The 27,138-nt window shown below is 34.7% G+C and overlaps 2 protein-coding genes across 4 annotated transcripts in view; both read left to right on the top strand.

The window, feature by feature from the left end:
- The window catches only part of runx3 (RUNX family transcription factor 3), a 67,358-nt gene extending 56,394 nt beyond the window's left edge, over positions 1-10,964 (top strand). For all 3 annotated transcript variants that reach the window (XM_051125869.1, XM_051125868.1, XM_051125867.1), the window contains one exon: positions 7,277-10,964. In XM_051125869.1, coding sequence (XP_050981826.1) covers positions 7,277-7,800 — 524 coding nt within the window. In that variant the 3' untranslated portion in view covers positions 7,801-10,964. The remainder of the gene's footprint in view (positions 1-7,276) is intronic.
- LOC127175047 (oocyte zinc finger protein XlCOF15) overlaps positions 1-27,138 on the top strand; it is a 217,168-nt gene that overhangs the window by 42,761 nt on the left and 147,269 nt on the right. The gene's annotated exons all lie outside the window — the stretch shown is intronic.

The raw sequence follows: 27,138 nt of genomic DNA, 5'->3' as shown, positions 1-27,138 counted from the left end.
TTCAGGTCAGTATTAGATTCACGTTATTGTAAAGTCATTTTAGAATGTCAAATAAACAAATCTCATTTAAAGGCACAGTCCACCTAAAAATGTTAATTCTGTCATCATTTATTCATTCCAAGTCATTCCAAGCCTGTACGACTTTTTTTTTTTTTTTTAACTGTGGAACGCAAAAGCAGATATTTTGAAATATGTTGGTAACCTCACAGTTTCAGGTCCAATTGACTTTAATAAGTATGGACAAAAATACAGTGAAAAACTGTTTGGTTACCAACATTCTTTAAAGTGCATGTCTCTTTTTCACAGCCATATCACTGTCAACCGTCAGAAGGTAATTAAGGGAAATCACTCCAGCATTTAACTGTGCTTGTCACTTTTGTGTGCACGTGGCCAAAAAGAGTTTGAAATGCAGACAGAAACATTTGTTCTAGAATCTCCAAATATGGACCTAAACTTCTTAAATTCTGAGCATACTTTAGGTCAGTCAGTATTAGATTCAAGTTAGAATTTAGAATTTTCAAATAAACAACTTTCATTTAAAGGCATAGTCTGTCCAAAAATTAAATTTCTGTCAATGTTTATTCACCCTCATGTCGTTCTAATCCTGTATGACTTAATTTTTGTTATCTGTGGAATGCAAAAGAAGATGTTTTAAACTATGTTCGTAACCTCACAGTTCTGAGTCCCACTGACAGTATTAGATTGACGTTACTGTAAAGAAAGTCATTTTAGAATTTTCAAAATGATCCTGTCATCATTTATACACTCTCAAACTTCTAAATTAATTTTGAGCATACTTCAGGTCAATCAGTATTAGATTAATTCAGGTTATTGCAAAGAAAATCATTTTAGAATCAGGTGTTTTTTAAATAAACAACTTTAATTTTTCCATAGTCCACCAAAATATTTAAATTCTGTCATTGTTTGTTCATTCTCATGTCATTCCAATCTTGTATGACTTGCTTTTTTTATCAAAAGAAGATATTTTGAACTGTGCTGGTAACCTTACAGTTTTGGTTTTGATTGACTTCCGTATTATGGACAAAAATACTGTGGAAGATTTAAATCTTTTTGGTTACTAACATTCTTCAAAATCCATATTTTTCAGTCATATCACTGTCAACCATCACAAGGTAATTAAGGGTATTCACGCCAACATTTAAGTGTGATTGTCACTCTTGAAATTCTGCAGTGTGTACGTGGCCAAAGAGGGCTTGAAACGCACACAGAAGCATCTTTGAAAGACAAAGTTCTGTTTTAGAATTCACAGACTTGTTCTAGAACTGCCAAATATGTATTTTTAAACTTTTTAGGGCATTTTCAGGTCATTTAATAGTAAATTAAATTAGTTCATGCTATTATAAAGTTTCCCAAAAATAATTTCAGAATCATAATATCTAATGAAGTAATAAGACAGTACACCCAAAAACTTCAATTCTGCCATCATTCACTCATCCTCATGTCTTTCTTCTGTGGAAGACAAAATATGATTTTTGTGCAGGTAAAATGGGGCCCAAAACTGTTTGGTTACCTTTTCTTTAGTCTTCCACATAAGAAAGAAATGCATGTCTGGTTTGGAATAATGACAGGATTTTCTTTTTTTTTTTGGTCTACTGTACCTTTAAGTATCAATTTAGTCTCAGATGTTTCTCTTTAAAAATCTTAAAATAGAAGTTTATTATGTAACACGGTGAATGTGAATAGCTCAGATCATCTAGGCTTAGAAGACTTTGATGATAAATGTTTGCATTCATCATCACTCGTCTGAAACGTTTAAGGAGATTATTGAGGTGGAGGTTTTTCTCAGGAGAAACATCTATTGCTTTCCATGAGAAACAATTGAGACATTAAATAGATCTCATTTGTGCTGTGAGTTCAGATCCCATGTGTTCTGCGCTGCAGACTTGCGTGAGTCTTATGTTGACTCACCGCTCTGAACTGCAATGATCAGTAACGCCTACAGGAATAATGAGATCCAACAGTTCTTATATTTCATAATAATTGCTTCCGAAAGAACTCAATATTGATTCCTTTCATTGTCCTAGAACAGCAAAAGCAGCTTAATAATTGTGATTTTTGGATCAATAGTAAAGCAGTCGTTTCAACAAATGGATTTTAGAGTCAGCAAGGTCAAAATTCCTCAGTGGAGAGAAAAAAAAAGAGAAAAGCATTCCTGGTTTATTCACAAATGCATATCATTGGCATCCAGGTCCTGAATCAACGACCTGATTTGTAAATCTCCAGTACAGTATCAGATGTTTGTAAATGGTAACCTGAGCCGTCCTCATGTATGAGATGGCGGCGCGGCACAGGTCGGAGATGAGCTAGTTTGCATGCGACGTGCCGTGTTGTCTTATGGACTACAGCTCTAACATAAACACACAAGATCTACATGTTTGCCTGCGTCTCAGGTTCTCTGCCTGTTGAAGCGATATGCCATTACCTTCAGTTATCATTCATCAACATCCAGTGCAAACATTTAGCCATTTCAGCCTTGCTCTAGTTTTTGACCTGCTTGTAAACCATCAGTTTATCATTTGGAAAAATAGCCACAAATATGTGAGATTGCAACCCTAATTTGTCCAAAAACTACATTTTGAATAGTATATCTGTAGTTTTTTTAACCCACACTGTAAAAAAAAACTTTAAAAAGTAAGTGTTTGTGCTGCCTTAAAATTTTAAGTTTACTCAACTCAAATATCCACATTTTCATGTAGTACAACGTAACATTTCATGTTGACTAAACTTAAAATGTGAAGGCAGCACAAGTTTTTAGTCCAAAAGCGTTCTTTTTTGAGAAATATCTTGTTTGCAAAGTGTGTTTGTGCTTTTATTCTTTATAATAATGCAATATATCATTAATAATGTAAATAAAAATAAAGAGATATTTCACAAAACGAATGTTGCTGGATTAGAAAACAGTCGATATACTATTTAAACTGTAAATGTTTAGTTGTCAAATGTTATTTTGCAACACCAGTTGGTTAAAAATGATAGTTTGAGTCCGCTGTATATGGCATAGATGAGTTGCATCTAGTGATTGTTTGGTTGGTTCCTGTGGGTTTGTGTCACCAGTTGAGCATAAAACCACATAGTAGAAACTCAAACCATGAACTAGTAGGCACGTCCGGAATCCGCATCATTGTAGGATAGTTGGATATGTGGTATTTTTGATATCGTACGTTCTGAAGGAAGCATCCGTGATTTGGTTAGATTATATAGAGTATCAAGTATATATTTCAGTCTTTATGCCTCCATGTCTTTCTTTCTCGTGGCCACATGATTTGCCTGGTCCAGGTGTAATCCATCTGTTTTTGCATTGCCATTTTACAGGTGAGGGCCGAGATTTGCATCCTCACCAGAACCCTGATCCCACACACAAACATGCACAATTCCTGCCGAATAGCTACTGCTTGCTCTTCTGTTAACAAACAAAATCAGTTTCTACAGCAGTCAAATGAGGCAAACCTCTGTAGTGAGCCGGGTTACACGCTTGACTGTGGGCTAGTGGAACACGGCGAACTGAACTGATCGCTGTGATGGGCGAAAACACAATGGGGGAAGAATAACAGCATTTGATAGGGTGATTTTTTTCCATTTGTTTTCATTTGGAAAAATTGCTGCTGAACTTTAAAAAAAGCTCTTTTTACACCTCAGTTGTAAAGTACCAGGGCTGTTAATGCAATAGACTTCACAGAAGGACGTCCCCTTAGTAGTCATCATGCCTTGGTTGTACCAAGACCAAATGTCCCTTAACAGTTTTTATTCATATTAATATTGGCATAAAATTAATGTTAATATTTTTTCTGCAGAACTTGTCCTATTAACCATTTTTAATTCATATTAATTTATTTATATTTATTCAATATATTTTCTTTAAAAATGTCAAATTTTCCAAATAGCAATTTTTATTAATATTAAAATTCACATAAATATTTGCCGTGACGCAGCAAATGTGAGTGTAATATAATTAAAAAGCACATAATAAAAAGACATATTTTATAATTTTTATAAATATCTGTTATTTTACCATAACAATTTTTATTAATATTAAAATTCATATAAATAATTAGCATGACACAGCAAATGTGAGTGTAGCATAATAAAAAAAAAAAACATATAAAAAGACATCATAACTTAAAAAAACATAATAAAAGACATAATAAAAATATTTTTTTAAAAATTCTTTAGAAATGTCTGTTATTTCCCACATATCAATTTAATTAATAGTTTTAATAGAATTAAAATATAATATAATTTTTTTATATGGAAATATCTGTTATTTTCCCATAACAATTTTATTAATATTAAAATTCATATAAATATTTAGCATGACACAGAAAATGTGAGTGTAATATAATAAAAGACAATAATAATAAAAAGACATCATAAAATATTTAAGATTTTTTTCTTTAGAAATGTCTGTTATTTTCCCATAACAATTTGTATTAATATTAATATTCATATTTAGCATGACAAAGCACATGTGAGTGTAATATAATAAAAATACATAATGAAAAGCCATAAAAATAAAGTATAAGAGAAACCTACTTCTGTTTGAATTGTGTGGACAAAAATATGTTGTCAGAAACTTCAAACCATGCTTTTATATTATATTAATGTTAAATATTAATATTGGTTCTGCTGAAATGTTTATTTTTTATTAATATTTATATATCATGTTGATTAATATTAATGTCTGTTATTTTCCCAATAACAGAGTTTAATAATACTAACACGTTTAATAATATTAATGGTAATATTGATATTATTATAAAACATGAGAACGCCAGTGAGTAAAAAATACTGAGTGAGAAAATTCTACCTCTATGTTAATGCCTCTTAATGGTTAAAAAGGGAATTCACTCTCTTAAATATGTTGTCAGAAACATCAAACTGTTATATTTAAAAGGGGAAAATGTCGCCAAATTATGGGTTATACCACATGGTTTCCTGATCTTTTTTTCCACTGAGACTAATGTAGATCATGTGTGAGTTGGTTATGCTGAGAAACAGCAAACTAGTATCTCTCTCGAGATCACTGGTCTTCGAAGAAGCGGTGAATAGTGTGTTTTTAATGGTTTTGTGATGTAAACAACATCAAGATATCATCAGCCAGGCTTAAAATTAAACTCTCTTTTTTAATAATAACAATAACAATATGTTTCTATCTACCAAGGGGCTTGAAAAGGTTGAAGACCCCTGTTCGGGAAACTTTTGTGTTGTTAATATACTGTCAGGCACTAGAGGGCGACACTGGGTCTGAGTGAATATGCGTCTGTGAGGGTAATGAGGGTAAACAACGTCTACAGTTTGGGTGTTATATCTGGTTTGCAGCTGTTTCTCAACTCATTTGTCAGATTTCCGCTTTTAGTAATTAATCTCGTATGGTGTATGTGTGTGTATGCATGTGTTTGTGTGTGTGTGTGTGTGTGTGTGCACACAAGTAAAACTATGGAGACTTGACAGGAATTCGTGGCCATTTCAGTTAAATCAATGGCAGCTGAAATCTTGAAGCTTCCTTAGTGCAACTGCAAGATTCTGGCCCCCCAAATGGGTAAAAGTGAAAGTCAACACCCCTCTGAGAGAAAGAGAAAGAGAGAGCGAGAGCGTGGTCTGAGGAAATTGAAATGGAACTGTATGTTTTTCTCTTTCTCTGTTTCTGTTTGCAAATGGACCCAGTGCCCCAGACAAACGGGGGGAGAACGTTTTAAACGAGTCAGTGGCACGCACAGACGGCATTCTCCTCCCTCAGGCGCTGGCATGCCAAAGCCTGCTCCAGTATCCCGGCAGCCCCTGCTCGTATGTGGGCAATAAGCAGACACATCGAGCCAGAAAACAGAACTAACTGGCAGAAACAGGCAGCAGTTTGTGTGCAGGTGCACAGACGTTTGCCTTACACCTGTTCGTACAGTCGTGACGCACAGGACTTGAATCCTAAACGAAACTTCAGACGTCAGAGCATACCAGTCTTCATCATCTTATTCCTCCCCAGCCTCATAATGCTATGCTTACACTTTCTGGTTTTACCAGTACACTTTATCAGGCGCTCACGTGGAGTTCACAGATGACACTAGGTGGCGCAAGATCAGTTTGTCATTAGGGTTCAGAGGCATTTGATTTAAATGTATTTTAATATAAATATATTAACATTAAATTATATATTATATTAATATAATGGTAATCTAATGTTAGCATGTCATATGGTAGTGCAAGATTTTAAATATAATATATTTAAAATATAATATATTCCAAATATGTGGAATTTTGTGTACATATCATTACTCTTTTTGTTGTATACATATTGTTCAAATTTTCTTTTTATAAGTCTTGTTCTTATTATTGAGGAAAAGTATTATTTCAATTGAAAATCATTTACATTTAAAAAAATCATAGGCATAATTTCATATGCAATTTTTTAAAATTAACTTTTCAAATCAGTCTAAATCAATTTTTTTACATATATATATATATACATTTTATTTAGTATGCAAAAAATATTTTTTGTTTTGATTTTAGGGCGAATTGTGATTTGTAAAAATGTAAAACTATATTTATAATCCAAAGACACACAGATGATCCCAAACATTTTGATTTTTTTTATTTATTTTAATTTATTACAATTTATTAAATGTATTACTTTTTATGCTAAAAATATTTTTTGTGATTTGTAAAAATTCAAAACTATATTTATAATCTAAAAACAGATTCAAAACATTTAGAATTAGCATTAGAACAGCCATTCACAAACATTTAGAATTTTTTATTTATTTTAATTAACAATTTATTGAATTTATTACTTTTTTATGCAAAAATATTTTTTGTTTTGATTTTATGGTGAATTGTGATTTGTATAAATGTAAAGCTATATTTATAATCCAAAGACAGATAGCCATTCACAAACATTTAGAAATTTTTTATTTATTTTAATAAACAGTTTATTAAATGTATTACTTTTTAATGCAAAAAATATATTTTTGGTTTTGGGCTGAAATGTGATTTGTAAGAACTTTCTACAATCCAAAGACAGAGAAGCTGTCTAATATATATATATATATATATATATATATTAATAAATACAATTTATTTCATTTTTTGTAAATAATCTGTTTTATTTCTTAGCTTTAATTCAGTTTTGATTTGAATTTTTTCAATAATTTAAATTATATTGTAATAATGGAAAATGCATTGAATCTTGTTTACATGACCTGCATTCTGTTACACTTTTTATTGTTCAAATGTTAATCTGACACTTTCTTCTGTCTTTGTCTTTCAGGTACAGATATATTCCAACAGAGGACGTCTTTCCCGTCTCTGTCTCCATTAACGGCTCCTCGTTTCTCCGATTCACACATGCATTATCCGGGTCCCTTCACCTACTCTGCTAACCCGTCCAGCACTGGAATCGGCGGTCTCAGCGTGGCCGGGATGCCCACCTCCAGCCGCTACCACACCTACCTGCCGCCTCCCTACCCTGGCAACCAGAACCAGAACTCCCACTTCCAGACCAACTCCTCGCCGTACCACCTGTACTACGGCACCGGATCCGGCTCCTACCAGTTCTCCATGGTTCCGACCGGCGGCACCGGATCGGGAGGCGACAGGTCGCCCACCCGCATGCTGACGTCCTGTACTGCAGCGGGCGGAGCCGGAGGCGCCACGGGCGGAAACAACAGCCTACTCAACGCCAGCCTCGGCAACCAGAGCGACGGGGTCGACGCCGACGGCAGCCACAGCAACTCGCCCACAGCCATGAGCGCATCGACACGCATAGACGAGTCCGTCTGGAGGCCTTATTGAGAAAACGTGTACGCGGAAAGACTGAGAGTAGAAGTGGAAAATTTAGAGAAAAGGTGAAAAGTCTTGCATGTTTGATCGTTTTGTTTGTTCATCCTTCTATAAGATGTCAATTCCTTATAAAACAACCAAAGTGATCCAATAACCAGAGAGACCTTTTGCTCCGGACACTCTATGTGGATCAAAACTAAAGGAGGACACAGCAAAATGAGGTGTATATACAAAGATTATAATTGAAAAATAAGAAAAGGCATCCTATAGTAATATATCAGTGACTTTTCTTACTAAAAAAGCTGAAAAACCAAAGAAAAGAAAAGCAGGACATATTCCAGTGAGCCTGTATCTGAAAAAAGCCAATTCATCCTGCCTTACAAACCAATCTGCCTGAAAGCTATTATTCCCAGAGTGCTTCGCAACCACGAAAACCTGTCGAGCAGACAGTATGAAAGAGCTTCACAGAGCTGCAGGACTGTGGGACTTTTAATGTGTAAATATGATGATAAACAAATGCTACCCACAAGTTTCAGGTACTTTCCATCTTACTAAAATAATCTTGAAATGGTGAGATGTGATCATGTAAAACACGTGCGAGGTTTTTCATTCAAACGGATTTTAGGGTGAATATCAGAAACACATTCAGGTCATATTTGAAATGAGAAATTTGGATTTGCATGAAGAAAATGATGCTTAGTTATCAAAATATATGCACATTTGATGCCTAAATTCTTATTAATATAATGCAAAAAATAGTTTTTAGTTTTGCAATGTTAAAAAAAAAAGATGAAATATGATTTCATTTGCAAATCATTTAAATTTACATAAACGTAGGCATCATTTTCTTATGCAAAAATATTTTTTGCTTCAATTTTATGGCGAAATGTGATCTGGACATGTTTTTGTGAGATTTGTAGAAACATAAAACAGTGTCTATAATCCAAAGACAGACAGGCGTTTGATTTTTTATGTTTTTTTTCCCTTTCTGTCATGTCTTGCTTCATGCCAAAATCACAAACAATTCATTTGTCTTTGAACTCGTTGAAACTCGACTTTTTTTTAAATAGCTTTTAGAGTAATTTTTTTATTTTTTTTTTTTCAGTGTTGATCGCTTTTAATGATTTTCATCAGACTATGTGATTTGTTTGAGCTCATTTGTATGGTTGTGTTTTAATTTTTTTAATTTTTTTATTTATTCGAGCCAAAGAGGATGCATTCCTATTTTGGATCGTTTCCGGGTCACAAACATTTCTTAATTTCCTTTCTTTTTTCGATTTCTTTGTTTTAATATAAAATTGGAAGTTGTGCTACTGTAATATATTCCTTCTAAATTATACAAAAAATTTTAATGTAATATCTATGTTTTTCCAATGCAGCTTTAATGCACTAAAACATTATTTAAGAGGTTCTACGTCCTGGTTAAACGCATAATGGAGACATTCTTACCAGATTGAGTTGCACATGATATTTAGTCATGTGCCTGAAAGGCCTCACAAGCCAAAGAGCCCAACAATCACCTGTTGTCATTCCACGTCTCTAAAGTGTGAAAAATATGTTGCTCTAAGCACCTACATTATGGGTCTATTTTTCCTACCTTGTTCTTGGAATGACTGAAATCTGAGACAATAATTGGGCACGTTTGAAAGGAGATCGCCCTTGATTATTTGAATAACAAAACCATGCACAAGCTCATACAAGGAGGGTAAAGTGGGCATGACACACACACACATACATTCACGTAACAGGTGTAAGTGAATATTTCAGCCTTTAACCCAGAGGTTTTTCCCATGCTCACACCTGCTGCCATCACCTGAGGGCCAAGAGCCCTAAAAGAGCAAAGGAAATGAGTAGAAAGATGGATGAAGAGAGACGTATCCCCTTTCGCAATCGTTGGTCATCCTTCAGGCCTTGTTATCCAAGCAGAAGTGGCCGTGTTCTGCTTGATTCACGGCCGCTTTGATGCCTTTATGTGGGCGGTTATTTTCCTTCCCATTGTGCCCCTGCTTGATTATCGCCTACAGCTGCGGGCTACAGGAAAGATGGATTCAAAATGTGAGCTGGTCTTGTTACAAGCGGGAGTCGATTCTCTCCTGCAAGGACTTCTGGGAAATAGAAACCCCTTGCTTCTGCCATTCTGACGTGTCGTATGATGATTCTCTCTCAGTGCCTCGGTCTGGATCTGTTCATGTCTGTGGATATCAAATCCTGTCGTATTTAAACCAAAGAGCTTCTTGTGATCGCTGATTATGATTAAGATTTGCTGGCCCAAAACAAGACCAAAAACTTATTTATTTCCACTGTGTTAATACTGATCGTTATTGTGTGTTGCATTGAACAGTCAAGGCTCTGTTCCAAAACCTATTAAAAATAAAGGTTGCTTATTGGTGGTTCCGTGAAGAAGCTTTAACATCTTTGTAATCGTTCCAAAAGTTCTTCACATTATTTTAAGAATGAACCAAAAACACCTTTTCAGAAGCATTAGGCTGCGTTTACACTAGTGCGTTTTTGTTTTAAACACTTAACTTTTGCTACAGTTACGCCTGTCGTTTACACCACGATGGCGTGGCTGCCCACATTCGATCTGTGCATCCTTGATGACCATGTAAGCAATGACATCATGCTCAATCTTGTACCCATAGATATGTGCAGGTAGATGCATCATTCGACCGCTCCAAGCAAAGAGTGTAGACGGAGTCGGAGATCGTTTCTGAAACGCAGAGAAAACAATAGTGTAGATGAGGATCGTTTTCATTTTAAAACGAAAACGCACTAGTGTAAACAGGGCCTTATTTTTAAGAGTGTAGCGAGCTCCCTACATACACAGCACAGAATCTCTACCAAAATGTGTGTAATTATGCTTGTGGGTTTCTCCCAATGTGAAGCGTTCCAAATGAGTTACTTATTTGATGGCGGAAGCCTGTTTAGGCAGAAACAAAGCTCAGTAGGTTTTGGAACGCAACCCAAATGTTCCCATGAGTCGGTGGTGTTGTAAAATGCACAGATTCTGATCATGCTGAAAGAGCTAAAAAGCACAACACACTCTTGTTGAAAAAAAGTGGTCTTTTTCACTCGTTGTACGTTTGTAATTTTGGTTCTGAAATATGCTCTTTTGTTCCTTCATTGTGTGCTAATGATGTAGTTTTTTATGCATTTTAATTAAAAAAAGATCAGGATTTGCTTGTGATTTTGAATTTCATTTACTTGTTCATGTTTTTTGTAATTCAGCCATTGATTTTACAATGCAAAAAAGTTATGTAAATTAAATTTCCTCAATATTTCCACATTTCAATGGTGTCATTTGTTTGAGATCATGCATGTTTTTTTGTCACTTAAATAGTTTTACAGACAGAAATGAAATGACTTCTAGTTTTTAAAAGGATGTAGCTTTATATAGACTACAGAGTTGTCTACACAAAATATATTTACTAAACTAAATACTAAATAAAATACAATAAACAAATGAATACAAAAATATTGAAAAGTCATTGGTTGGTAAGATTATTAATGTTTTTCAAAAAGTTATTTTTTGCTCACCAAGGCTGCATTTATTTAATCAAAAATACTGTTAAAACAATAATATTGTAAAATATTACTATTTTATATTGTTACACTACCAGTCAAAAGTTTTTGAGCAGTAAGATTTTTAATGTTTTTTAAAGAAGTCTCTTCTGCTCACCAAGCCTGCATTTATTTGATCGGAAGTACAGCAAAAACAGTAAAATTCGGAAATAGTTCTATGTGAATATATTTTAAAATGTAATTTATTCCTGTGATTTCAAAGCTAAATTTTTAGAATCATTACTCCAGTCACATGATTGTTCAGAAATCATTTCAATATTCTAATTTTCTGCTCAAAAAAAACAAACAAAAAAACATTGTTATTATTATGTTGAAAACAGCAGAGTATAATTTTTTAGGCTTCTTTGATGAATAGAAAGTTCAGAAGAACAGCATTTATCTGATATAGAAATATTTTGTAACATTATAAATGTCTTTATAATCACTTTTGATCAATTTAAAGCATCCTTGCTAAATAAAAGTATTAATTTCTATCATTTCTTTCCAAACAAAAAAAAGAAAAAAACTTTTTGTTTCAGATAAATGCTAATCTTTGGATCACAGTTGAGTACATTTCTTTCAGGATTATTTTATGAATAGAAATTCGTTAAATAATCCTGAAATAAATGTACTCAACTGTTTTAAATATTTAAAATAATTATTATTATTTCTTAAACACAAATCAGCATATTAGAATGATTTCTGAAGGATCATGTGACACTTGAACATTTTGTTAAGGATTCTTTGATGAATAGGAAGTTCAAAATAACAGCATTTATTTAAAACAATTTTTTGTAACATTTTTAAAGTCTTTACTGTCTTGAAATCATTTGAATGCAAAAAAAACATCTTACAGGCCTCAAACATTTGAACAGTAGTGTAAGTGGCCTAGAAAATGCCACTCTACACGAATCATTGCAATTTTACTCTGCTAAATGTGCTATACTCAAATTAAACTGTCAAACACATCTCTTGCTTATAACCCTCAAATGCCAACGTTTGTTTTTCAAACACTCAAGCCAGCATTCAAAGTTTGTCTTCACAGACCTTCCTGTTCTAAGTGAATGTCAGTAAGTTTGTGTGTGTACGTGTTTTCTGTCACTCTAGAGGAGGTTCACACTAGCAAGTTCTCACTTCACACAATCATAGCTGAGCTCAGTTTTCACACCTTCCACCTGACAAACTGCAGCTGCTCGATATCTACACATAATGTGAAGGATGTGTGAAGATTTGCATGGTTCATCAGATTGAACTGTAAAGCCTGAAAGCCCTCAAGACACCAACACAGAGTTCTGCTGCTCGGACCGTGTTCAAATGTCATGCGAATGTAAACATAGCCACTCTTCCAAACCTGTCATGCAGCAGGCATTACTGTCAGAACAGGTAATTATTGGAAAAGACTAAATTGGATGCGGTCACTTGCATCACCCTCAGCAGGATGTAAATATAGACAGTGAATTCACCTAATGAGTCGTGTTAAGTGAATATGACAGAGTTGACGGGTGTGTGCTGCATTTCAACAGGACGCTACTGTCATGTTTTTGGCATTGTAGGGAACATGCTGTTATTGCACAAATCTATCTAGAGAGGTAAAAATAATATCTCAATATTTTTGGGATTTTTTTGCCTCTTTATCGCCATCTGTGTTCGAAAACCTGCATTTGCAGTTATTTGCGGAATTATCTTCTTTACGTGGGTTGTGCGTCAGCACGTTTTTGAGAACAAAGTATAACTTTGTAATACTTTGATGAATCTCATGTTTTGAGGTGTGTGTGGGCGGTCAGTCACCCGTGTGGATATTCACTGTCAGAATTACAGATACTACTACGTCTTGGAAGTGTGTCCAAAATAAGACTTTTCACTGGAAAATGTGGCCTGAACAAGTAAATAACATGTCTCTCAGTCTTGTTCTGACCAACTGAAACAAAGTTTGACAACAAACCGTGCTACCAATGGGGATTAAATCTAATGATCACAAAGTTACCTCAGATCATGTGAAACCGTGCAAGTATTACAAAGTTATACTTTGTTCTCAAATTGGTAATGTTAACAACAATAACATTGCATGACTATGTGTATTTAGTGTGTATCTGTAGATTTTTGTACAGTCTAATTTCTTAAACGTAAATTTAATGTTGGTTAGAATTCGTTCTCATTGAAATACAAATCTTTTGTAATAGTGTAACGTTAATCCCACCTATCTGTAATCAGATGCACATTTAAAACTAGAATATGATCTAATTTCAGTCAGTTACATGCGTTTCATTACCGTCATGCACCATTTGAGACTCTGTCTATTACAAACCCGATTCCAAAAAAGTTGGGACACTGTACAAATTGTGAATAAAATCCGAATGCAATGATGTGGAAGTTTCAATATTTTATTCAGTATAGAACACAGATGACATGTCAAATGTTTAAACTGAGAAAATGTATCATTTTAAGGGAAAAATAAGTTGATTTTAAATTTCTTGGCATCAACACATTTCAAAAAAGTTGGGACAAGGCCATGTTTACCACTGTGAGGCATCCCCTCTTGTTTTTACAACAGTCTGCAAACGTCTGGGGACTGAGGAGACAAGTTGCTCAAGTTTAGGAATAGGAATGTTGTCCCATTCTTGTCTAATACAGGCTTCTAGCTGCTCAACTGTCTTAGGTCTTCTTTGTTGCATCTTCCTCTTTATGATGCGCCAAATGTTTTCTATGGGTGAAAGATCTGGACTGCAGGCTGGCCATTTCAGTACCTGGATCCTTCTTCTACGCAGCCATGATGTTGTAATTGATGCAGTATGTGGTCCGGCATTGTCATGTTGGAAAATGCAAGGTCTTCCCTGAAAGAGACGACGTCTGGATGGGAGCATATGTTGTTCTAGAACTTGGATATACCTTTCAGCATTGATGGTGCCTTTCCAGATGTGTAAGCTGCCCGTGCCACATGCACTCATGCAACCCCATACCATCAGAGATGCAGGCTTCTGAACTGAGCGCTGATAACAACTTGGGTTGTCCTTGTCTTCTTTAGTCTGGATGACATGGCGTCCCAGTTTTCCAAAAAGAACTTCAAATTTTGATTCGTCTGACCACAGAACAGTTTTCCACTTTGCCACAGTCCATTTTAAATGAGCCTTGGCCCAGAGAAAATGCCTGCGCTTCTGGATCATGTTTAAATATGGCTTCTTTTTTGACCTATAGACTTTTAGCCGGCAACGGCGAATGGCACGGTGGATTGTGTTCACCGACAATGTTTTCTGGAAGTATTCCTGAGCCCATATTGCGATTTCCATTATAGTAGCATTCCTGTTTGTGATGCAGTGCCGTCTAAGGGCCCGAAGATCACGGACATCCAGTATGGTTTTCCGGCCTTAACCCTTAGGCACAGAGATTGTTCCAGATTCTCTGAATCTGTGGATGATATTATGCACTGTAGATGGTGATAACTTCAAATTCTTTGCAATTTTTCGCTGAGAAACTCCTTCTGATATTGCTCCACTATTTTTTTGGCGCAGCATTGGGGAACTTGGTGGTCGTCTGCCCATCTTGACCTCTAAGAGACACTGCCACTCTGAGAGGCTCTTTTTATACCCAATCATGTTGCCAGTTGACCTAATAAGTGGAAAATTGGTCCTCCAGCTGTTCCTTATATGTACATTTGACTTTTCCAGCCTCTTAGTGCTACCTGTCCCAACTTTTTTGGAATGTGTAGCTGTCTTGAAATCCAAAATGAGCCAATATTTGGCCTGAAATTTCAAAATGTCTCACTTTCAGCATTTGATATGTTATCTATATTCTATTGTAAATAAAATATAAGTTTATGAGATTTGTAAATTATTGCATTCCTTTTTTATTCAGAATTTGTAGAGTGTCCCAACTTTTTGTGGAATCGGGTTTGTATAATAAAGACAAGTTTTAATTATTGCAGCTGCTGTAAGAAGAGGCTACAAGTGATCCACCACCTGCAGCATCCACAAAGGATAAAACTAGCCGGGACTTCTTTATGTGTACAGACGTGACGTAATGACGCAAAGACCAACGACCGTTGTGAATCGGGCTAAGGTAAGGAGACAGTTTTGAGCACTGATTGGTTATGTATTTGCTCAATAATTGATTCAACATCATTTTTAAACAAAGAGGCTACAGAATACAGATTTAAATAATGGCCGTTTCTCAATATGCGTTCTTATCCTTGTGTTCTCGCTGTACGTCATCATTAACCGCCGAAGTTCAATTCCAATACTTAAAGGGGAACTCCATTTCCAGAATAATTTACAGATAATTTACTCACCCCCTTGTCATCCAAGATGTTCATGTCTTTCTTTCTTCAGTCGTAAAGAAATTATGTTTGCTATGGTGCCTGAAATTTGAACTTCCAAAATGCAGTTTAAATGCGGCTTCAAACGACCCCAAATGCGGTTGTAAACAATCCCAGCCGAGGATGAAGGGTCTTATCTAGCGAATTTATCTGCATTCTTTGAATTGAGAAACAGTGAATGTCTTGCTGAGAGCGTATTTGCGTGCTTGCAGCGGGAATGTCTTAAGCAAGAACTAGAAGTTTAAAGGAAAATACTTGCAAAAGATGGGAGATTATTTCGATAAACCTCATGTGTATGAAGTTTGCATAAGAAAGAGCAAACTTTCCCATCACAGCCTGTGTATCAGTATTTCCCTTAGATCTGTCATGGATAAATAAATCTGACACTAAAACGCAACTAGATGGCGACAAGTCCCTTAATGTGTGATTCATTAAATTATTCATTCAGACAATTTGTTCAAAATGGCTGATTAATTTAGAAATAAAGCAAGCGACTGTCTTTACGAATGGATCAATGAATCATTGACTCAGATTAATTCAGGAATGAAACACCAGTGTCGCCATGAGATGCTCAAATTCCTGCTCTGACTTTGTTTATAACTCTTTTCATTTGTGAAATATACAAAACAGAAAATATTGTGTCTAAAATGTCACTAACTCAGTATTAAATTCTTGTTTGTTGAACTGTTGTATTAAATCATCAGAATGGCACCCTTGCTTTTATTGTGTGGTATTGCTTAAAAGTATAATATCTTATAAAAAAAAAAAACATGCAGGTTTATTTTTGCTTTTATAACTTGAAATATCGGGGGATATATTCTAATAGGCTTCATCATGCAGGGAATGCTTTCAGACTCTCAAGATGTGTAGGCCTATTTGTTTTGTTTTTTTTTGTTGTTGTTGTGTTTTGTTTTGTTTGTTTTTGTTTGTTTTTTTTTGGCATATGCTTATACATACTGTATAATATCAGCTCTCACATTGTTAAAACAGCAATTACAATATTAACATATTAATGTTGCAGTCACTCTCCCATAGAGCGCAGATAAACGGCAAGCATTTAATTAACTAAACCTCAAGGGAAATACTAATACACAGGCCGTGATGCAAAAAGTTTTGCTCTTTCTAACGCAAACTTCATAAACACATAAGGTTTATCGGAAAATCTCCTATCTTTTTTCTTATTTTTCTATATAATCTCCCAAAGGGGGTTTTAAAAAGTGAAATGAGGCCTAGTCATCGGTCAGAGCTACATGCCAGAGAAAGTCACAGGATAAGCCAGGATAAACAACTGAAGTATAAGCAAATTTAACATGATTTTATCGTGAAATTTTAATTGAATCCCAATTAGTTATTACAGTAAAGATATAGATACTGTTACAATCTTTTGATCTTTCTATTCATCAGAAAAAAAATCTATCACGGTTTCCTCAACAAACTGTTTTAAACATTGATGATAATAATAATATTAAATGATTTCTGAAGGATCATGTGACACTGAAATCTGGAGTAATGATGCTAAAAATTTAGCTTTGCATCACAGGAATACATTTTATTTTAAAATATATTAAAACATTACCTTAAAATTAAAAATAATAGTACAGTTTTTACTGTAATTTTTTTGATAAATTAAATGCAGCCTTGGTGAGAGACTTCTTTCAAAAACAGAAACCTTAACAACCTCAACAGGGTTTGAACAGTAGTGTATATATTTATATATTCTGAAAAACAACTTCTTTATTAACTGCGGCTGTGGGAAGGCAGCTTCACTTGGTATAAAACACATAAAAGAAAAAGCCATACAAAGACAAACAAGAGCTGATATATTTTGGAAAAACAGGGGACTGTCAAAAGCGGCTTTGGTTTCTCATGGAAACCACTTCCTGGGTCATGGGGGAGCCCTTTGGTACCTGCATCCATACGAAACCCATTACAACTGTACTGACCTCTCTCTTCCCAGCCTCCGTGAGAAGAGGCAGCAAGCGGGCTGGAACCGGTTTGCTTCGGGAGCCCGTGAGCGCGGGACTATTTTTTAACTGGACCGGAGAAAAACAGACTGGGATGGGAAAGAGAAACTGTGTCCAAAATCACGATTCCCACACAGAGACCGTGAAACAGAGACCACAGGGACCAAAAACTGATGATTATTCTCACATTCCCACTCATGAGTGGACAGAGACCAAAGATGACTTCTTCTGATTTAAAGTAATGGGGAAAGACAGAAGAGAATGAGTAACAATAATCTAATTAACATCTCATCAAAACTCACCCTAAATATGTGGACAACAGGAGACACCAACCAAATAGAGACTTTGCTTTGGTCTCCTGCTTGTCAGTTTTTTCTCCTGGTAATCTTTTATATATATCATATGATCTTATAAAATGTCTCAGCTGCGCTCAGATTTAACCAGACAGCAAAGTCTTTGATCACAAGTCACAAGATCTCAAAATCATCACTGCTATCTACATTCATTTTATAGCTCTAAATTAATGTCTAATTTAATATACTTTATTTTCTATAAAGAATGATTTATTTATTATTATATAATTTGTTTTTCAAAAAGATAATAATAAAATAGTATACCTTGCTATTTTTTGTATAAAAAGACAGTGTTCTTTGGGGTAACCAACCTGGCAAATGAATCCTTAAATAATATATCTGACTATTTATCATTCATTTATCTGTTAGTGTGACAGTCATACAAATTAATATGCACCTTCAAGGCTCAAAGCAAAAAAAAAAAAAAAAAACGGACCAGTTCCCATAATGCATCATGAGAACTGATGCAGCAGGCTGGTTTTCTCACATAAAAATGACATGCGATCAAACTCCCAACAAGAATAGATATTGTTTCCTGCAGAACCCGGGAAATCAGGAGGAGGTGCACGCAAGGCTTGAGATCGTATCTTATAAGGGATCTTGGCACATTAACTGATTTTAGGAGAAACAGAAATGGGGGGGTTAAACCCTCTCACACCCCCTCATTCCCCCATCAGCCCATCTCCCTGTAGACACAGTCCACGGGAACAGTCCTCGTCATAAAGATCTGGGAAATGGCCTCCGCTTGTTATGACATTTCATTTGTTTCCTTCTAAAAGCAGCAAGTTTAGACACATAGATAGACATATAACAAAACGATAGACAGAAACATAACTAAAATTACTACTTAAAAAATAAAAGTAACTGAGTGGACTATGGAGATAGATGGATGGATGGACAGACAGACAGACAGGCAGACAGATAGACAGACAGACAGACAGACAGATAGATAGATAGATAGATAGATAGATAGATAGATAGATAGATAGATAGATAGATAGATAGATAGCAGTGAATAGATAGATGGACGGATGGACAGACGATAGATAGATACATGGATGGATGGATGGACCATAGACAGATGGATGAATGGACGACAGACAGATGATAGATGGACGGATGGACAGATGATAGATAGATAGATAGATAGATAGATAGATAGATAGATAGATAGATAGATAGATAGATAGATAGACAGATGGATGGATGGACTATAGACAGATGGATGGATGGACGGACGGACAGACAGACGGATGATAGATATATAGATAGATGGATCGACTATAGGTAGATGAATGGATGGATGGATGGACTATAGACAGATAGATAAATAGATAGATAGATGGATGGATGGATGGACGAACGGACGGACAGACGATGATAGATAGATAGAAGATAGATAGATAGATAGATAGATAGGTAGATAGATAGGTAGATAGATAGATGGATGAATGGACAGACAGACGGATGATAGATAGATACATACATGGATAGATGGATGGACGGACAATAGATGGATAGATAGATAGACGGACAGATGGACAATAGATGGATGGATGTAGGGGCGGACAGACTGATGGATGGATGATAGATAGATTTTTGTCTGTTTTTGACATTAAGTGAATGTGTATTTAGAAAGTAAAAAGGGTTGCGATTTCACTTTAATCTGTGTCCAATAAAGCCGCATCTTTAATCATGTTCCTCAGGCTGTCTTTGAAATGGTGTGGAGTTACAATGAGCACAACAGCAGACTGTGTGTGTGTGTGTGTCCGTGTGTGCGTCAGAGAGAGTGCAATTAAGGTAATTCTAACATTAAAATAGGTCAGCATTGTCTGGTGATGATCTACTCACTGGTCCGCTGGGGGTTTGATCTTTACTCTTTACTCCTCTGTCCTGTGACTTGTGACTCAGGGAATGGAAGGTAATTCAGAGCATGCTTGTTTTGACACTCATGGAAAAATACACTGAAAATCTATTTAATTTATTGTTAATAATTAAGCAATATCAATATCAATATAAGCAATAGATCAAGAATTACTCCTAGTTGTTTTGTTTAGTTTCTGAGTGGATTCGTAGTTTTGAACGAATCAGTTGAATGAATGATTTGATGACTCGCTCTTAAAAACAATCATGTTTCGTCCATGATTGAATCAGTGCTTTGAACAAATCAGCTGAGTGAATGATCATGACTCACTCATAAAGACAGTTTCTTGCTTCTTTCCTGAATTAATCAGATGTCTTGAACGAATCGTTTGAATGAATGGTTCAATGATTTCCTCATAAAGACAGTCTCTTGCATGAAATTGTAACTTGCAGAATGACAAGATGAAAAAGATGTTTCTCCTGAAATAAAGTGCTGCAAGTGTGTGGTATTTTGTAGGCCAAAATCTATATTTTATTCTATTAGCTACATAAAAAAACATCACTATTTTCTGAAACAATACAAAGCCAATGGAAAATACCATTTGGTTTTTGTCAAGGGAACCAGGGTCATGCTAACTTCTGGGGTTGCCTAAAAAATACATAATCACTGCAACACTATTCCTTTGGCGAAATAAAAATTGATGCAATTTAGATAAGTAAGCTATAAAATTAATGTGGGTAGCATAACTTAAGAATTTGCTGAGAAATGTGTTCATATTGCAATCTCTAACTTTGCCTGTAGACTTGGCAAATCTGAGACTGTCTTCTGAAGTTAATGGGGTCTTTGTTCCCGCTGATCCCCATTTATTCCTATTGTCAAGGAAAAATGAGTGCGATATTTAAACGACGTCATTTGTCATTTTATTTCCTACAGGATTAGACTTCAGTGTGTGTTCATGTATATATGTTTAACATTCTCCGAAATCGAACACCTTCACATCTGCTCCCCTGAGGCTGAAACAGAGCCACCTCTCCTCAATAGCTCCATCCGTCTGGAGGAATTCACATTTAGACATAATTACCGAGATAAAACACAAGGAACGAGAGCAGATACAAAGCTCACACTCTTTTTTAGGCCTGGAAAGAACGAGTCATGTTGATGAGGGGGTTTTCCTCAGAGATGACAGAGCAGAGGTGGATCACAGGGAACGTTTCAAACGTGTTAATGCGCCAGATTACCTCACCAAACCCACCGCGAGCACGCGTGTGTGTGTCTACGTCTGTTCTTTGATCGTCTCTGCTGCAGATCCTCCACAGAACTTTGCTTTCATCTGAGACTCTCCTACAGGAAAGTCTTCCTGGCATCCCGTCTCATTTGCAGTGCGCTTGTGCGTGCTGTAATGAGCCATAACGTAGTCTGTTGTTTCATATCAGGCCTCATTAGCCAAACTGCTTTTGAGCAGCACTGAAAACTAAGTGAAATTTTGGACATGAATGAAACACTCTAAAAACAGTCACTGGTCACGAATGAAAAGCGCCACAATTTTGTCTTTCTGTACTGCTTGAATATGCTTTATGTGTTTTATGCATTATAAAACTGATTCTTTTCATGAAGATACAAACTTAATAGTATCTAGTGAGCTGCCTACATTATGCAGGATTTATGGCATTATTGGTGCCAAATTTTAAGGCAGCATCACATAATATCCTTTATGGTAAAAGTGATCCCATAATGCACTGTGGCTCAAAATGCATTCTAGATTGCTAACAAAACAAGAACAGTGATGATTACTAATATCTTTACAACTAATTTAAACTAAAAAGTATCTTGGAAAAACATCCTAATACCAGACTCACATGTGAGTCACATGTGAATGAATCTCTTGTGCTCCAGACAGAAAATGGGCAACAGTTACAGATGCTTTCATTTTCAAAAGGGAAGATTTGACAGAAGAAGTAAACAATGGATAAAACAAAGCGTGAGTTGTTAAATGGCATGTAACTGTTGTTCAACACAGATGGGTCTTTTACTCAGACGAAAGCATGTGTTTGTATCAGTGAGTAGCTTTATTTTTTTGAGGGTGAGCACATTAGTACAGCTTGTTTTTGCACCTTATTTTTGCTTTTTATGACTTTTTTTGTTCTGATGTTAAGAAAGAAAGCACTGTGAGTAAAGCGCGTGTTATTGATGGTTAAAGCAGTCTGTGCTGTTATGCTACTTAATGCCACTGGCTTGAGCTAATGGAGCTATTAGACTAAAGCCCTTAAACCCCACAGAGAGACACAGACAGAGATGCTGAGGCAAGATCAAGGGTCTTGTGTGCTTTACACACGGCTGATGTTTCTTGAATTCAGTTGGATATGTGTTCAGTGCACTAAACTATGACGATATGGAAAAAATATCACATTTTATCATAAAATGTTTAAAAAATAACTAAATTAATAATGACATTTTTTTTGCATTTCATTTTTTGCATTAATACATCCCAACATTTTACTTACTTCAGGTTTATAGCCTACATGATTTTTCCCCAATTCTATGAAAACATTATATGTGACCCTGGACCACAAAACCACTCATAAGCATGGGTATATTTAGGATATTAAGTAAGGATCATGATTCATGAAGATTTTGTACATTTCCTACTGTAAATATATCAAAAGTTATTTTTTGATAAGTAATATGCATTGCTAAGGACTACATTTGGCCAACTTTAAAGGTTATTTTTTTTCATTATTTTGATTTTTTTTTTTTTTTTTTTTTTTTTTTTTTTTTTTTTTGCACCCTCAGATTCTAGATTTTCAAATAGTTGTATCTCATCCAAATATTGTCCTATCTTAACAAACCACACATTAAGCTTCTTTTTTCTGCTTTCAGATGATGTATAGATCACAACTTCAAAAAATTGACCCCTTGTGACTGTTTATTTGTGGTTACAAATTATAACATTCATATTATTTTAATCTAAGGAATAATGCATAATAATTGCAAAAATTAAAATTCCTTTTTTTAGAACACATTCTGATTTTTTCTGTAATAGCTATGTAAGCATGGATCTGCTGTCTAAAGGCCACACACAGTTTAGTGTTAATGCAATTGATCTCTGTGACATTGGCGACCCCTAGTGACCAGCCTTACCAATTTCAGAGAATAAACATTGCATTGTGTGCATGTTATTTTAGGTGAATTACTGTACTGTTTTTACTTTTGAATTATTAATTCATCTTGGCATATAACTTCAAAGATCTATTACCAAGCAGTCATTTTCTGAAAACGTTTTTTTCTTATTGCACAGCAATGTATTATTCAACATTTGGATGTCTTTGTTTAAATTAGCAGAGTTTTGAGTATTTGCATGAGCCAGTGCAACCAGGAAAAAAAAGAAAGAGAGACACCCTGTCAGTTAATAGATGAGTAAAAATATTGACTATTAATTGCTTGTAATATTCCTCACTTTGGATAAAAGCATCTGATGAATAATTAAATGTAAATTTAAAAAGACATAATCTTGTAAGATTCATATTTCATCCAACACAATTTAAAATCCAACAGACTATTAACTAGTATATTACCAGGGTATTTGTAGCAATAGCCAACAATACATTGTAGGGTCAAAATTATCGATTTTTCTTTTATGCTAAAAATCATTAGGATATTAAGTACAGATCATGTTCCATGAAGATGTATTGTAAACTTTCTACCATAAATATATAAACACTTAATTTTTGATTAGTAACATGCATTGCTAAGAACTTCATTTGGACAACTTCAAAGGGAATTTTCTTAATATTTTGATATTTTTGCACCCTCAGACTCCAGATTTTTCAAATAGTTGTATCTCATCCAAATTTTGTCCTGTCCTAACAAACCACACATCAATGGAATTTATTCAGCTTTCAGATAAAAATGACTGGTCCCTTATGACTGGTTTTGTGGTCCAAGGTCACAAATAATATTTTATATTTCAGTTTCTTTCTCAACAAACCCTATGGTATACCCCGGGAACACTTGAAATAAATGGCATGGGATGACTCTGGGATACTTTTGCGTCTTTTTTAAAAGCTTTATGTTAATTAAAAGCTTTATGTTAATTGTTAATATAAGAAGGGCATAGGACATTAGAACACAAGGGTGAGTACATTATGACTAATTTTTGGGTGAGATATCCCTTTAACAGAGGGCAAAACTTAATTTATAGAGCACGAGTTGTATGGATTACTTTTGGTGTTTATTAGGGACATATGATATTCACTCTTCGCGTAAAAAAAATATATATATATATATATATATATATATATTTTAAATATACACTAGCGTTCAAAACTTTGGGGTCAGTAAGACTTGTAATAGTCTTTAAAGAATCCTCTTATGCTCATCAAGGCTGCATTTATTTGATTAAAAATATAGAAAAAAAACAGTAATATTGCAAAATGTTTTTACAATATAAAATAATGTTTTTTATTTTAACATACTTTAAAATAGAATTTATTCCTGTGATGAAAAACTGAATTTTTATCAGCTGTTACTCCAGTCTTAAGTGTCACATGATCCTTCAGAAATCATTCTAATATGCGGATTTATTATTAGAATGATCAATGTTGGATAATATCAACAGTTGTGCTGCCAAATATTTTTTGGAACCTGTGATTTTTTTTTTTCAGGATTCTTTCATGAATAAGTTTAAAAAGTACAGTGTTTATTCAAAATATAAATATTTTATAACAATGTAAATTATTTATTATTAACTTTTAATAAACTTTTAATTATTAACTTAATCCATCCTTGGTGAATAAAAGTATTAATTTCTTAAAAAAAAAAAAAAAAAAAAAAAAAAAGAAAGAAAGAAAGAAGAAAAATTCATCTTTAAATTCTGAACTAGGCTAAATGTGAATGCATCTTTTGAATAGATCACGTTAAATTGGAAATGACAGCAGCGTTGCCGACTTCATCTTCCTCTCTCTCTTCTTTATTGCCGCACCTGCAATTTAGACAAGAGTGCTTTCAGAACTCCACAAGTGTGTTTCCATCCATATTGACTGACTGTTTGTGAGGAGAAAGTATCATTTTGCAAATGCCTCCGCGCTCACATATAACTCCCGTTCTGTAAAAGAGCCATAAACTGGAATAGAGCGAAGACATCCGACCCCCAGCGCTTCCCGGCTTCGCGTCACTCCACGGGCTCTTGGTCGGAACGGAAGATCTCGCACAGATAAAGCTGCTGGAACTCATTAGAGCATCTGTGGCTTTACAGGGCTGGAGAAACCCTCCTGCCCTCAAGAGGTCCAAGAACAACAACCGTGCGGCCTGGCAGCGCTGCCGGCAGCGGGCGTCTCCCTGTCCCGCGTGAGTAGCTGCGTGCGAGTGTCTGCCGGGTAAATGCAGGCCCCGGCCCAGGGTTTAAAACGGTAAGCTTTGTATTACAAGTCATGCAACCACTCAGCTCTGGATATTTCTTGGCAGGAGGAGACATTTGCTCTTTTATTGCGCCTGAGGTACCCTACATGCCCTGAAATCAGTTTATTTTCAGGAATGGAAAGCCACCTGTTTCAATAAAGTGTTGAGAGCTCTTTACCTGGAATCTTCTAAACTGTAATCTAAGTTTGAAGCCCTGTGCTGTTTGCATTTCCGGTAACATTTTACTATAAGGTCTTATTTGTGAACCTGGACCACAAAACCAGTCTTAAGTAGCACCGGTATATTTGCAGCAATAGCCAAAAACCCATTAAAATCATCGATTTTTCTTTTATGGCAAAAATCATTAGAATATTAAGTAAAGATTATGTTCCATGAAGATATTTTATAAATTTCCTACCGTAAATATATCAAAACTTAATTTTTGATTAGTAATATGCATGGCTAAGAACTTCATTTGGACAACTTTAAAGGCCATTTTCTGAATATTTTGATTTTTTTGCACCCTCAGATTCCAGATTTTCAAATAGTTGTATCTTGGCCAAATATTGTACAAACCATACATCAATGGAAAGCTTATTTATTCAGCTTACATGATGTAAAAATTGACCCTTATTTGACGTCCAGGGTCACATTTGTTAATATTAGTTAATACATTGGTTAACGTGAACATTATGTTGCCATGCAACAAAAATGTATTAAAAAAAAGAAACTACAATAAATAATAAAAAAAAAAAAAAAAAATTTAAATATATTTCAAGTTATACATAAATGGCTAAAATATTTATTTGCTAAAATATGTTTTCTACAATATTTAAAAATCTAAATATATTTTTTAAAAGCATTTTAAAAATATATTTTGCCCTCCATATGTTTTCATCCAAGAAAATACATTCACATATATCACATTTAACGACGAACTTTATTTGCTGTCTGTAGCATGTGTAAACATAACACATTTAAATAAAAATTAGTAAGCGACATACTTTAAAATGTTCCAAAAAACTTTTACAGTGTGCCAATATATGAAATAGCATATATTTAAAACACATTTTGGACATTACCTGAAAGCTGAATAAATAAGCTATCCATTGATTTATGGTTTGTTAAGATGTGGCAATATTTGATTGAGATACAACTATTTGAAAATCTGGAATCTGATTTGCAAAAAAAACAAATATTAAGAAAACCATGTTTAAAGTTGTCCGGAATTCTTAGCAATGCATATTACTAATCAAACATTAAGTTTTGACATATTTATGGTAGGAAATAAATATCTAAATACTAAATATCTTCATGGAACATGATCTTTACATAATATCCTAATGATTTTTGGCATAAAAGAAAAATCCATCATTTTAACCCACACAGTGTATTGTTGGCTATTGCTGTTAATATACCTGTGTTACTTATAACTGGTTTTGTGGTCACTTTTTTCTTTTTCTTTTTTCCTTTTTTTTATTGCATATTATGATTGGGAAATTAATATCTACCTGAATGGAATTGAAAATGGGACATCAGCTTTTACATTTCTTCAATCTGCAGCATCCAGAGGGTCTTTCTGTCTCTCAAGTGAGCTGAGAGCCTCTGTGCAGGCAAGCAACCAGCCTCAGTATTTACCCAGCTGCATGAAAGCATGTAATGAGTGTTTGGACTCCCACTCCATACACATATGCTGTGGCAAACCCCTAAACTAATGGTCTCTGCCCATTTGTTTTCAAATATTTAGTATTAATAAAAACTACTTTGTGCTAAATGTTATTTTGTTTCACCCATGTCTTTAAATTGTATAATAATAATAATAATAGATCTACATAATAATAATAAAGTTATTATTATTATTACTCTTTGGTTTGATCTGATTTTGTTCTTTTTCTTATTTCTGGT

The sequence above is a fragment of the Labeo rohita genome, chromosome 13 (assembly GCF_022985175.1).
Source record: "Labeo rohita strain BAU-BD-2019 chromosome 13, IGBB_LRoh.1.0, whole genome shotgun sequence".
Classification (NCBI taxonomy): Eukaryota; Metazoa; Chordata; class Actinopteri; order Cypriniformes; family Cyprinidae; genus Labeo; species Labeo rohita.
Note: the sequence above shows the minus strand (reverse complement) of the source record. Positions and strands in the feature narration are given on the sequence as shown.